Source organism: Oryzias melastigma, linkage group LG13 (assembly GCF_002922805.2).
Source record: "Oryzias melastigma strain HK-1 linkage group LG13, ASM292280v2, whole genome shotgun sequence".
In the NCBI taxonomy this organism is placed as follows: Eukaryota; Metazoa; Chordata; class Actinopteri; order Beloniformes; family Adrianichthyidae; genus Oryzias; species Oryzias melastigma.
The window spans coordinates 6,523,399-6,537,870 of NC_050524.1; the positions used below are offsets into that span (position 1 = coordinate 6,523,399).

Below are 14,472 nucleotides of genomic sequence, written 5' to 3' on the forward strand. Positions count from 1 at the left end.
TCGGGTGAGACAGTGACCCTTCAAGCTCAGTCACAGAGACACAGAAACACAGTGGAAGAGGCTGTCATACAGACACAGCCCCCTGTACCAGGAAAATAATAATGATCATATCCAAACATGGAGACATGATTACCAATGTTTTTGTAAAACTCTTCACATCAAATAAACCTTATTTCTCAACATCCTCTGTGTCTTCATACATTCTAAGTCAGATATCCAGAGTTTGTTTTCCCCGATAACCTGGAACAAAGTTTCAGTCTGAATATATCCAAGCGAACTCTGTTCTGGGACCAGGAACCGCTCTCTGACCCATCTTTCTCGGTTTGTTTCCAATGGAACTGAACTTCAGTTCGCTGAGTTCTATCATTTTTAATATGGTCCGTGCTGAGACAGGAACAAGTGGATGAAAACGGCCACCGTAGCTGGTTATTAGGGGACAAATGTGGAACAGTGGTGCAACAGCAACTCATTAAAATGTGGTCGGATGAATGCAGGCTCATTAAAACAACTTTAAATACTTGCACAGTGTTTTCCCGACAACTTATATGTCATAAATACTTATCACCGTAGCGTCCCCACCAACCTCCTTCCAGCCTCCGCCACACAAAAGTATCAGTAAAAAGCGTTCAACCTGGCTTTCACACAGACCTTCAAGATTTGCCAGTGAAATAGAAAGTTTGAGTAAGTTAACTGTCCTGGCAAGGATTTGCAAAGTGCAGCACCTCAGTCTTTCTCTTTTTGTTTTGACCCTCCACCATCACTGCTGGCCAATGACTGAAGAGATCATTAGTCGTATGGTTTTGTCTACAAGCTTTGGTCCGGAAAACAATAGTCTGCTTGACTGCAAATGCAAGGTTCGAGACTCGATCTGGAACAAATCATTTTACCAGTCTGTTAAGGTGTCGGTCCACATCCTCATTTATCCAGGTGACATCTTAAAGATGATTCATTTTCAATTGAAACATTTAAGTCACCCAGACTTATGAAGCCACTTGGATGAGTGGTGAAATGTTTGAAAAAAATAACATTTTAAATCCAGATTTCATGACACAACATCAAGACTACTCATATTAATTTTCACAAATAATATGCAAAACAATCAACAACGTATTTTTTGAAAATATACAACAAAGGGGGGTTGAAATTGAAAGAGTTCAGTTCAAAGCATTTATTTCAGACATTTGAAAGAAAAGAATATAGAGCAGCAAATAAGAAAACCATATAAACAACAAAAAACTGAAAGTGGTGTTGAAATGGTAATATTTGTGTTTTTGTTCTAATCATTTAGTAATTAATCAGTGGTGTAAAGGGTAAATCTTTTATAATTATATAGCCCTTTACTATCATTTTGCAGGGTCTAAAGTGCTGCACAGTCCCATTCACCCATATGCACATTCACACACTAATGTGTGAGTTCCTAGAGTAAACCCACACATACATGAGGAGGACAAGAAAACTCTGCACAGAAAGTTCCCAGCTGGGATTTAAACCAGCACCTTTTCACTGTGAGACCACCATTCACCCCTATTCATTGAAATCTTAGCTGAAAATGAAGACTAAGTCACAAAACTACAATATAATTGAAGAAGAAAACAGTAATGTTGTGGATATAAATTCTATCCTCTTGATTGTTATATGTTCACATGTCTTAAAAGAATTAGAAAGAAGTCACTGATTCTAATAAAGGATTTTGATATATATACGGCTCAAATTAACAATTAAGCGTCTTTGTGGTTTCAGCAAATTGATTGTAATTCTACATACTTATAGCTCCGAGTGAGTAATGACATGATATAGAAAATACATAGATGTAAATAAGAAAGGTACATTTGTCTCATCAGTCAGAGCTGCAACCTAACACTGATAATTTTTCAATTGGATTTTACTTGGAAAGCCTCTTAATTTCCCTGCAGAAGCCTAAGTTGATGAAATTACACGCACTCTGAAAAGCCACAACACTCACGGAGACACATTAGATCCTCTCTAAGCAGGTAGAAGAGAACGGATGGCGTTGTTTCAGTTGTTGTCGCTTGTTGAGCAGATCAAATGGAAGTCCAAATTGTCTGTGTGGAATTATCCTCTATGCAAAAGCCCAGTTACATAAATCAAACTGAAGTTTGACCTAAATTATTTTTTTTGTAAACAGAAACTGCTTGTTATACCTTAGTTAAATACATCTGCATAGGGGGTTGACCACGATGGTGCTGCAAGTTTTTTGGTTGTCTGGGTACACAGGTACGCATCTTAAAGGTGTGTCTTGTAGTTGCTTCATACGACCACCTTAAGGGATTTAATAAAAGTAGAGAATACTACTGTAATCCCATACCATTGTGATTGTCATTTTCGTGGTCAGAGTATTCTAAAGTATTTGTAAGGAAAATGGAGGCTGCATACTTAGCCCCTCCCTACTTGTTCAGTGTGAACAGTATGGGTTAAATGTCCATTCACATGCCTGGTGGGTCAGTAGCTTTAGGCATTTACTAAACACACTGCTTTTCTACCGTTTGAGATCTACACTAAATATTTAAAATGAGTAAACAGGTGTCTGAGATTCAGTGAATTTCTTATCTTTCATTTTATGATAATTTAAACACATAAAGAGCCATTCTTTGTCTGTTTTCTAATCCTAACCCAACCTTTTAGCGCCTTCATTTCTTCCCATGCATGCCTTGGCTGTTCCTGTTGCTGAGCTTTCTGGGTTGTCTGGGTGTTTAACATCAAAGTCTATTTTACAACAGGGCATTAATACCCTCGTGCACACATACTTCCCATTTCATGCTGCCACCTCATGATAATGAGCCCTATTTCTGCACGGCGGAGGGTCGTCGTTTGTGCTCGGAGATGACACATCTGCCTAAACAGTGATGCAGGTTCATAATGCCAGGATTTCTCATGCATGGGAGCACAGGATGTGGCAGTAAAACACAGGGGTTGATTCGCTTGTTTGTTTGGTGCAGACAAAACCTAAATCCATATGATGTGTTCCACTGAAGGCACATTTACAATTGTAAATGTATTCATGATACGTTACAATAGAAGTTAAAAGCATTAGTTACAGTTAGAGCTGCAACAAGTCCACAATTTGTGACAAAATTTGTCAATGCTTTTTTTCTTGAATGTTTGCAATGTATTAAAGAAATATGCAACAAGATCTTAATTAAAATAATTAATTTATAGATTTTTCCAAATTACTGTGATAGTGAATCCTATTAGCACTATTACTATTATATAAAATAAACTTTTTTGAGCTTTTAAGTGTATTATAATGGTAATTCCTCACAAAAAAACAGATTTTATCCGTGTTGGCGATCGGCAAAACAATTCAATTTTATATGTACAATATGTAATGTAATTTTTGTGGGAGAAAAGCAGACACACTGCCAAGGCCAGCTCTAAGTTGGTGTCAGAAAATGGGCGGCGCCCACAGGGAGCAAAAGGGGGAGCTTTAGAAATCGAGTTGTCTTACTTCCGTGTAGGAAAATTACCTTATTGAAATTACTCATATTTCAAAATAATTTCATTCTATAGTGTGCCAAAGGTGATATCATATCATATGGATGTAGTTCACTCTGAAAGGCTTAAGAATATAATTATATCTGAATTTAAATACAGTGTTCTCTGCATATTTGTGTTTCTTTATTCGGGTTTCACATATTTTCAGATTTTATTTTTTATTCCGTCATGTGATTCTTCCGGTTCGTCACAAAAACTCAGACAAGAAAAGACAAAAAATGACATTTGAAAAATATTTTATTCTTCAACCTCTCAGCAATAAGGAGAGGAAGGGGGGCGGGGTTGCTCCGCACCAATGGCCCTGCCCACAACTAAGAGGCAGAAACTACGTCCTAGTTTTGGCTGAAAACGGCAAATTATAATTAAAAGTCGATGGGAGTGGATTTTTAAAACAGTGTTTTCACAAAAATTTCCATACAGCAGCATAGTATAGTTAAAAATTTAGATCAGTAAAATGAAAGAACGGACACCATCATCACACTAATATCAACACTGCACGATGAGATGGGAAACTGAGCCAAAGTGGGAATGCAGCCAAAGAGATAGTGGATTTGCAGTCTGTGCACTGCACCCCCAGACCGGGCCGGTTTATTCATCCATATTCCATTCAGCTTCATTCTGTTCAGGGTCGCATGGAGGCTGGAGACTATCCCGGGGTAAGAGGTGAGGCAGTTCTGCCAGACAGGTTGCCAGTTCATCAACAGGCTGCACAGAGACACGCTCACATTCACTCCTACGGTTGGCCAATTTAGAGCCACCAGTGCATGGATGTTTTTAGACTGTGGAGGAAGCTGGAGCGCCTGGAGGCGACTTGAGGGATCATGCAAACTCCACACAAACTGATGCTTGAATTTGCAGCAGGAGTTTTTTTTTTTTGGCTTTGAGGCAGCAGGGACACAATTGTGCAGCCGCAGCCAAGACCTATTACTGAAAGTTGGAACTCTCTTTTATGCGGGAAACCAGCTGCAAGTCCAAAAGTGTAAAGTAAGAGTAGGATCCATTTAGGGTTATGCTCTGAAATTATATTTGTAACCATATAAATCAAAATAAATTGGTTAAAATATAAATTCTATAAAGCTTAAATCACTTTTGGGCTTAATAAATGAACCCTGGCAACTAAACAAAACACGTGTATGTGGAAAATGTATTTTGGTTTATGAATCGATCTGTGACAGATCCCTGCATTCTCAGGTAGTTGGACTTTTTGTAAGCTTCCTCTTCTGCTTTTGTCTTCACAGAGAGCCTGGAGTTTGGCCCCGTTTTCATCCAGGAGCCAGATGACATTATTTTTTCTTTGGGTTCTGGTGAAAGGAAAGTGATGCTGCACTGCGAGGCGCGGGGAAACCCACCTCCCACATACAGGTGTGTGACATCCTTTCTTCTGTCTGCGCTTCCGCTTTTCCCCACAAGTGTATTAAAATCTCTTTTTTTTAGCTGGTACATTAATGGGACCAGAGTGGACTCAGACACAGACTACAGATACAGCTTCATCGATGGAGACCTAATCATCACCAATGCCAGCGAGATCACCGACTTTGGGAAATACCAGTGTAAATCGGAGAACAGCTTTGGAAGTATTCTCAGTCGAGATGCTCTGCTACAGTTCGCTTGTGAGTATTCTAACTTTTTCTGTTAAAGACCACTCAGATCATTTTCATCTATTTTAAACATTTTCCAATGATGATTATAATGTTTTTGGGGAAAACGTGCCCTTTTCTAGGGCACACTTTCTGCAAAGTGGAAGTAGGTCATAAGAAATTCACCTCGATTTGTGGGCGGGACCACTGGTGTGCCCCTCGCACTTCCTGTTGCTGGGAGCTCCCTGTTTAAGCAAAGCAGAGAACTTTTATCCATATTTTTTACCTATCAAATGAGCTCTTTTTCAAACAGCCTTTTTTTCACAAAAGTTTGAATCATGAATTACTCAGAAATCCAAGTTTGAGCTTAAATTTCTTTATATATGCCCTACCTTGTCACAAAAATGTCACAAGAACATGTTAAAAACACCAAAGATGCCATTTCAGAGTGTGCATTATCAGAAATGAAGACATGATGCAGAAGCCTGCTTCCGTGAAGTCCATTTTTTTCTGATAATGCAAGCTCATAGGGCATTATCCTGCTTAAAAAAGAAATATGTATTTAATCAGTTTTTAGTACTTGTTATTTTTTCAGCTTTTTCACAAAAAGTGGACTAAGTTAGCTAAAACAGCTAGCAAAATATTAAACTCAACATTACCCTAAAAACATTGAAAAAATTCTAAATTAGCCAAAACAGCTATCATGTAGCTAAAATATTAGCCAAATTCCAAAACAACCTTAAAAAACTAAAAGAAAAAGCTTAAGCAAAACAGCTATCATGTGACTGAACTATTAGCTAAGCTACAAAATAGCCTTAAAACCTGAAATAATTGCCGCAATAGTAAAAACTAGCATAAAGCCATTATTACTTTCAACTTTACTGCACTCTGACTTCTTATAATATAAAGTGACGATTACTCGACTATTAAATTAGTTGTTGACTATTTTAATAGTCGATTAGTCGTCGATTAGTCAACTAATCGTGGCAGCCCTAGTGACCAGAACTTGTTTTTTAATTGTGGATCATCATTTTTTAAACCACTCCCAGCAGCCAATCAGAATCGAGTATTCACCCGGACCATGGCATAAACACCAATAATAGTCTCTATTTCATCACTCATTCTGCTCCAACATGAGAGAAATGGACTCAGAGCTTTTTGCCCCTCTATGTTAACACACACCTGTATGGTTTCAGGGATAAATAAACACAACATTGTCCGCTGTAAGGTTGTGTTGCAGAATATAGTTCCCAGCGGCGAAGCTGTATGTACTAATAATACACTACTAACAGGCCATGTCCCCTTAAATGCGTCTCAATGGTAAATGAGAGCAGAAAGCACATTTTTTTTGCTGCAGTAATCCCCTGGCATGCCTCCAAAGCATCATTTTCAGGTCCAGGCAACAAACGCACAGTGAAAAGCCGGCATCTGTGCTCAAGAAAAAAAATGCATTGTTGCTGTACTCCTGTTTCCTCAGAACCAACGACATCTGTACTTTCATTTCTTCTGGGAACTTTGTGCTCTCAGTTACTGAGCTGGGGAGGAAAGTGCACCATCTTCTTTGTTGTTATGGCGACCCATGATTGTGAGCATCATGTTATAAACAAATGGCTCGATTAGGCTAAAACTCTAAGAACACAAGACGTTTTCTTGTATTCTGTTTTAATAAAAGAACCATGAGCAGCTTCTTCGTTTTATTATTTTTGCTTCTCAAAGTGATCAGAGAAACCCGACCAAATTCATTTTAAGTTCGAGCCAGACTGCACTGGCAGCCTGATATACCCAGATGGTTAAGCACAGGCTGGAGCTTCAGAAAAGCTTCATCTGTCCAGATCCTTGCCTCCTCCTCTTCTTCTCTCCAAGGGTCATGCATAAAAAATACACCCACAACACGAAAAATGCAAGTGGCCTGAAAATGAGCAATGTAACATTTAGAGGCTCATTTATTAGCTTCAGCCCGAGACTTCAGCGGCACATTTTCATGCAAAAACATTATGCATTATTCGGATATGCATCAAAGACATTATGATGATGTGCAGGATGATGTTTCAGTGTTTTGCTGACATTCTATTATGCAGAGTCCCTTCTCTCCTGTTTAATTTCGTGACAAACCTCTTGTTCAGCATTTATTCGTTGTCATTTCAAGTATTAAAGTTTCTATAAAGACTAAAATTAACAGCAAGCAAAAGAACTAGACCAACAATTTCTTTTTTTTTCTTGACTCTTTGAATGTATTAAAGGGAATTCTATTTTTTTTTTCACCTGCTGTAGCTTTTCCAAATAAATTCTATTACAACCTGCAGGCAGTTGAAACTTTAGCCTTTTCTTGATTGGAATTTATTTTAGTGACAAACTGAAATGAATCTGCAGCACAATGATTTTAAGCAACAGGTTGTTAAAGCCTTGAGTTCTTGAACGTGCTTTTAACATAGGATGTCACTGACTTGTTGCTATCTGATACTAATGCATGTCCTCAAAGTCGGAAGAGGTTTGGTTTGAATTGTTGAAGCTGTGCAATTATTAGTTGGCACTTGTGTGAAATAAAAAATATATTACCTCAAGTTCACAAATCTGAGCCCATGAATGGTTAAAGTTCAACTGGTTTAGCTTTAAACATGCCTTCCATGGCTGCACATTTTGTTTGTAGAGCCTGAAAGTGGACTTGCATTGCCAATTTGTAAAGCCAGTCGTGAACGCTAAAGGTTTTGAATGCAAAAGCCTGAAACACACAATTTCTTTGTGTTTAATTAGACTTTTTGTTGAAAGTGAAAGCTTGAATGCATGTTTTCGAAACCGCTGTGATTGCAGCAAAGCGCTAGGTTCACACTGGACGTTTAAACGCAGTGGAACGGAGGCCGCTTCCAGTCAGCGCCCTTGTTAACCAATTGTGTGGTCCACATCAGGCGCAGAGCGCCGCTGTCCTCCGGGGAGGGCTTACGCCATGCAGCTGATCGTTTCGGCGTTTGGTCTATTTTGTGCGCGAGCCACGAGCGATCCGTGTCAATTCTGACAGGAAGTTTCATCAAGATACATGAAAAAATCTGGTTTATTTTAAAAATATAACCAGTTTTTTACAATAAAACACAGCGATTGACAAATGCGATCATGTTTTTGTATCTAAACAGATTTTTTGGTTCAAAATATTACCCATGATTACCCATGATGGTAATTGTAGGAATTGTAGGAGAGAGCGGATGCCATGTGCACTCCACTCCACATCCAGAGTGAAACTAGCGTCAGTCATGCACACCAGTACGTGTCAAGACTGTAGGCTTTTGGGTTGTCTCCTAGAGAGGAGTGGCCGCATCCTAATTCTTTTACACCAGAGCTTTAGGTCTTGTGTTGTAATAATTTTGATTACTGTAACCCCCCAGCCCTTTACCAATTATTCTTCAGTACAGAAAAGCAGCTTGATGCTGATATGAAACACTTTCTGTAGTAAAAGTACACAATCAGCTGATTCTGACGAGGAGAAAAGTGACTTTACTGTTACGGTATCTCAAAGACATTGTGTTATTTAGATATCACCAGCGACCTCTCTGGTGTTAAAGGTTTAGGTGGAGCGCAGGTGTTGTCCCTCGTTACTTCGTGGCTCGTGTGGCCACCTTCAGAAACGTCATGAGAATTGAATGTCATGTATGTGTCATGTTAATGGAAGTGTATTTCAAAGTATTCATTAAGTGGATGTAAGTTGCATGCACTAATGACGCACGGGAGCCTTACGCATTACATTGTGGCTATATTGAAAAAAAATTCTTAATATATATGATGCATTTTTTTCCAGAACATTTGAATGGTTTTTTTTTTGGTTTTTTTTCGTAAAGGCTTACAAACTCTTTGCACATTCTGCAGGATTTGGGGTTTGAAAATGATTAAATCCAAACCATATGCCTTCATCTGTGTGTTGCATAAACTTTTGCCATGACTTGTCACCTGCAGGATGCCTATACAGAAAAAGTGCATGAACATTTTCACTCTTTGGGCTCACTGACCTTAATATTTCGTGCAGGCCACCACAGGTGTATCACAGAAAAACTTTTTTATGCTGCCAATCATGCATGTGTGGTCCCACTGTGCTCACTATAGTTCAATTGAGCATTGAAAAAAAATATCCTGTTAATATTGTGGTTGTTTCAAATAATACTATATGTATTCCCATTATTTATGCATAAAAAAAACGAATTAATGTATATTAAACAGCACTTTCTGCCTTTAATGTTTAGCATTTTGTTGTGTCAAAACTACGTAGGTTCTTTTCTTTCCTGTCTGTTGTCATCATTAGGGTGAGAGTTGATGATTTGAGTTTAATCCACACTTGTGGGACCTGGGCACCTGTCAGTTTGATAAATTATGAACTCACCTGTGTACCCAGAAAAATGTCAGCCCATCTGTCTGCTAAAGCTGGGTCAAAAATAGTTGACGCAGTGCAACAATGAAGCAAACCTACATCAGAACTGGGGGGAAAAAATCTATTTAAATTCAAATCATATTCAAAAACGGATTTATTGCTTTCTGGAAGGGGGTGAGATCAGGTTTGGGGTCCAGTGTGACACACAGGAGACGAGGCTTGACTGGACCGTTTGCTGAACGTGCTTACAAATCTAACGGTCTCTGAGAGCTGCTGTGTTTCAGCAAAGATGGTTATTCCTAAATGAAGCTGACATCAAACATCCAACTTTTGATGAGTGATTAAATACAGGTTAGTTTACTGTCTGGGAAACGAAATAGAATTTCAGAATGAAACTGTGTTAAATGAAAGTAATCAAAGGTAACGTGAATGTCATTGGGTTGTATTGAATTTGCATGTCCTTTGGTTAATTAACCGGAGAAAACCTGATATGCTAAACTGTGATGAACTCATTTAAATAGAATGGTTTGAATTGAACAGAATTAGTTCAAATTAAACTGAATATCAAACTTACCAGAGTCGAACTAAATAGATTTAAATTCACTTTCAATCTAGTTATATTTAATTAATTTTTTCTGAACTTCATTTACAAATTCTACCGGATTGGAATAAACTAAACTGAATAGATGAGAATTATTTAAATGAATTGGAATGAATGTAAGTATTTTTATAGAACTAAATGGAATAAAAGTTGCCCTGTGACAGGATGGTGATGTGTCCATGGTGTACCCCGATGGATGGATGGATGGATGGATGGCATTTACTTAAAATTCCTTTTAGTGACTTTTAAAAATTGGAAAAAATATATATAAATAACATAATTCAATTGAATTAACCTACAATAAACTACATTTATGTAAAGTGAAAGGACAATCTCATACTTGCCAAATCCCATTTCATCCTGGAAATTTAAATTGGGTCAGTCCTTAGATGAGAGGCCACCTGAAACTACCAGGTGCAGTGAGATACTGTAACCACATGGGGGCACTCTTCAGTGGATTCCTGGACTCGTCCCCAATTCCCGCATTTTCACTTCCAACCCGTCATATATTGACGTATGGTTCAGGCTCCCTCCACGCCACTTTTTTATGTTTTGGGTGTCCCCAATTTGTTTTCCAATTAAATCATTTGCCCCCAACGAACCGGTACCAGTGTTGGTACAGGGGCACAGACAGAGAAAAAATGCATAAGCTAATGGGATATGGACAGGTACCAGACTGGTACCCTAACCTAGTACCAGTTTCACGCCCGGTACAAAGTCCTGAGGGTTGGGGACCTCGAATTTTTTTGGAAAAGCCAGCACGTCAAAAAAAAGAAGAGTTTAGAATGTCAAAAATGTCAAAAAGTGAACCGTAAATACAGGTTTTATGGGGATACCGGAGCCTGTCCCAGCAGCTGCTGAGAGAAACCGGGGTACACCTGGTCAGATCACTAGTCTACAAGCTCTATTTGTGGTTTATAGTGTAGCAGACCTTAAAGGGAGGAGCCAAAACAAACAAGCAAAAGCAGCATGGTCAAAATGACAAACGTAACATTTACTTGAACTGAATGAAAGTGAATCGTATTGATTTAGATACCATTTAGATGTAATAAAAAACTACTGGAACTCGTCAGTTCTATTTAAACCGAATATATATAAAAAGATAGTAAAAATGAGCTTAATTTTTTGTATTTATTTTAGGAATATGAGGATAATTTGACCCAACACTAAATATTAAACACTAAACTTTAAATATTTCAGGGCTGAATGGAATAGAATTGTGTCAGATTAAACTGTAGAGAACTAAACTCATCTAAATTTAACTGAATCAAATGGCAGTGAACTGTCAGTCTTATTACAAATGTCATTGTTAATGTTACAGAGGCCATAGCCTCATTAGAAAATGACACAATTATTTATATTTTTGTAGTTTTTAATCCAAATGTCAGGTTGTAATCTGATGTCTTTTCCCAGTATCCCTCTTTTTGTGCTTATCTTGATTTCCAAAGTATTTTTCAGATTTGAAAGTGAGATAGAATAACTATTTGGTGGAAAGCCCAAAGCGTTCAGCAATAAAAACTTTAAAACTTGTGACTTAAGATGCAGAAGTGTGTGCATGCAGACATGAATTTCCCTGTTCTGATCTCCCTCTGCGCCTTGGGAGAACCTTTGAAATTAATTCTAAAAGCAGCCTGTGGGGCGAGCCGAGGATATGTTTGTGGTCATGCTCGCTTGAGTGGCAGATGTGTCAGCTGATATGAGGTCCACTTGTCACACATCACCTTCACTCATCTTTACACAAAATTGGATTTTCGAGCAGACGGGTCATTTTCTGGCAGCGTGGTGAGTCAGTATCCTGCAGATGGATGTGTCAGAAAGATGCCGCACACCTTCGGTGGCAAAGTTCAGAGTCTCCCTTGTGGGAACGGCTTCAATTATTTTAGTACAAAATAATTAAGTACTGTAGCTGCACAAACAGTAAACAGTTTTATTGATGCTATCATTCAGTTAAGTTGCTTTCTATAGTGTTTAAAGAAGCTTCAATTGATGTTTTCTTAGTTTTTGTCTATAATGATGTTTTTATTGTAGCTCCGCCCCTGCTGTCGGGTGATTGTTGAGTTGGAGCTGTCATATCGCCCGCTGGATGAACGTGTGGCTCAACCGTTGTGTTGAGTCAGCAGCAAGTCTTTCCTCCCGTCTGTCCCAACTTGTCCAACCAGAACAGAATCCAGGATTGATTATAGTTTGTGTGCTGCTTCCAGTTGGAGTGATTGAACAATTAAGAAAACACTGACTTTAAAGAATTGGATTTAAATAAGTGAAGTAAAAAGTCTCACTTTCCTGATTCTTGCAGTCCTGCAGGCTGTTCTACATGTGGGATAAGTTTGGATTAGACAACACATAGCGGTTCCTCTGAAGCTCTTTCATATGTATGTGTGAGACATGATGGTTTCTGAAGGAGCGCCGACTTTCCTGCAGGTCTGGGTGTTCGCCGGCTGGCTGATAAATTGCTGGAGCTGTCTGTCTCCCCGTCAGGTTTTGTTGGACGGAGGAATAACGAGCGCTGCCTTTTTGGGCTCCAGTGATACACACTTGAAATGGAGTGTGAAGTCTTGCACTGTCACAGATGTGTGTCATTGCTCTCTGGCGTGTTTGAGAGGAGCACCTCTTCCACAAACGGTGTCCTGAACGGTGGCAGAGACGAGAAGGGGAAAAGCCTTTTCTCTATTGGAATTTTCCTACATTTTTATCAAGTTACCTTATTGGAAATGAATAAAAAAAAAAAACAGTGTATTTCTATTATTTAGAAAGCACCCAAAACATGTTTAAAAAATGTGTCATAGTGTTGTTGAGTCCCCTCCAAGCTGAGCCGTGGAGATGTTGTCCAGTTTGTTTATTTTATTTACGACAGTTACATGCTATGAATCTGAATTTAAATAAAAAATATGCGACGACGTGTGAAATGCAGCCTCCTCTGTGGCTTTTTTGCACCACACCAGTGCGCGACAGTCCACTCTTGCTTAACACTCCCCTTCCAGAGAAACAACGAAAAGTCCTCCCGCAAGCACACATTTGAATGCACAACCTTCCCTCCACATTCCCACGTTTCAAATGGTGGACATTTATCACTCAGCATGGAGCCCAACTTTTTCCTTCCTTTTTATGTCGGCGCTGCACATTTTCATGCAGCGGCGCAGTTGTTGATTGCTTTACCTGCCTCAGATACATAACATTAGGTTGCGGCTGAATATTTTAGAGCTGTAATTGCGTGGCCTTTTGGCTTAAAACAAATTGGGCAACCTATTTGACTTGTGTGGTGCCATATATCTAAATGAAGAGATGGCAGGGGTATAATTGCCCCAGTTACAAATGCAGACTGCTATAAATTCACGCGGAACATGCTAAATAGTTTACATGGAGGAAACCCAACTTTATGTTGGAGAAATACACAATTTGTGGGTTTAGATTAGAATACTAATGAACGATTGTTGGTTTCACTTGTTGATGACAGTCAGTTTATGTATTTTAAATATTTGTGGGCACATAATTAGTATGAAGATTTAAAAACGCAAAGTTTACAAGTTAAAGGTGTAACGATTAATCAATTTTATTGATGTTTTTTCCCAATCCAATCACATTGATCTTTCTAAGGCAAGATGTTTAATGAAATAAATTGATTATATTGATCTTGAAGTTTAAATGAATCGTTTCTCTGCTAAAGTAAACACAACAGTAACAGTTCCGAGGTTTGGTGTCCACACTGAAGTTTGATATCGGGGAAGAAAAGTTGAGTGGAGACTCCCTACATTATATCCACCGGTCGTGTCTCGGTTCCAGAGATGTTTCAGGAGGATGCTTTTTCCCCCCTCCTTTTTGTTTTGAAATTCACAGACTGGGGCTGCTTTTCAGCCGTGACTTTGAAGGCAGCAGGCAGAAAGGAGGGCCTCTGATCTTTTTCCCCAAAGAGTTCTTCGCTCTCTGCAGACGTGAGGCTGGCTTAGGCCCAGGTATCGAGCCACTCTGAGCAGCACTGTTGGTAATAAAATTAAAGAGCTGCTTTGACTTGAAAAGATCTGCAGATACTCGTCCCTCTCTGAAATTAACATCAATATGGTTTGTTTATCGCCCAGTGATGGATGGAATAAGCATTTTTTCCCCTTTTTTTCTGCTCTCCTTTATGCTTTCTGTACATTTCACAACTGTTCCCTATCTAGCTGTTGAGATCTCTGTCATAATAGCATGACCAAAACCTTTCATAAAAAATTCCATATTTTCTGCTCTGTAGTGCATCATCATTCCACTAGGGGCAGTGGAAGAGCTTTTCCTGCTCATTTCAAAATGGCTGCCTCCATGAAATCACGCATTCAGTTTTATACATAGAGCCCAAAATCTGGCAAAAAATGTGCATAGCAAGAATTTTGAACACGCAAGCCCAAAACGTGCACATGTACGTACGCCTTTGAAAGCTGAAGTGGTCGCTTGAACGTTCAAAT

At 38.9% G+C, this 14,472-nt stretch overlaps 1 protein-coding gene across 1 annotated transcript in view; it reads left to right on the forward strand.

Annotated features, from left to right (window-relative positions):
• Positions 1-14,472, forward strand: part of cntn5 (contactin 5) — a gene marked incomplete at its 5' end in the record, with an annotated part of 141,210 nt that overhangs the window by 29,243 nt on the left and 97,495 nt on the right. Inside the window, 2 exon segments of the mRNA XM_024277809.2 lie at positions 4,752-4,875; positions 4,948-5,123. Of these exon segments, the coding sequence (XP_024133577.1) occupies positions 4,752-4,875; positions 4,948-5,123 (300 nt within the window).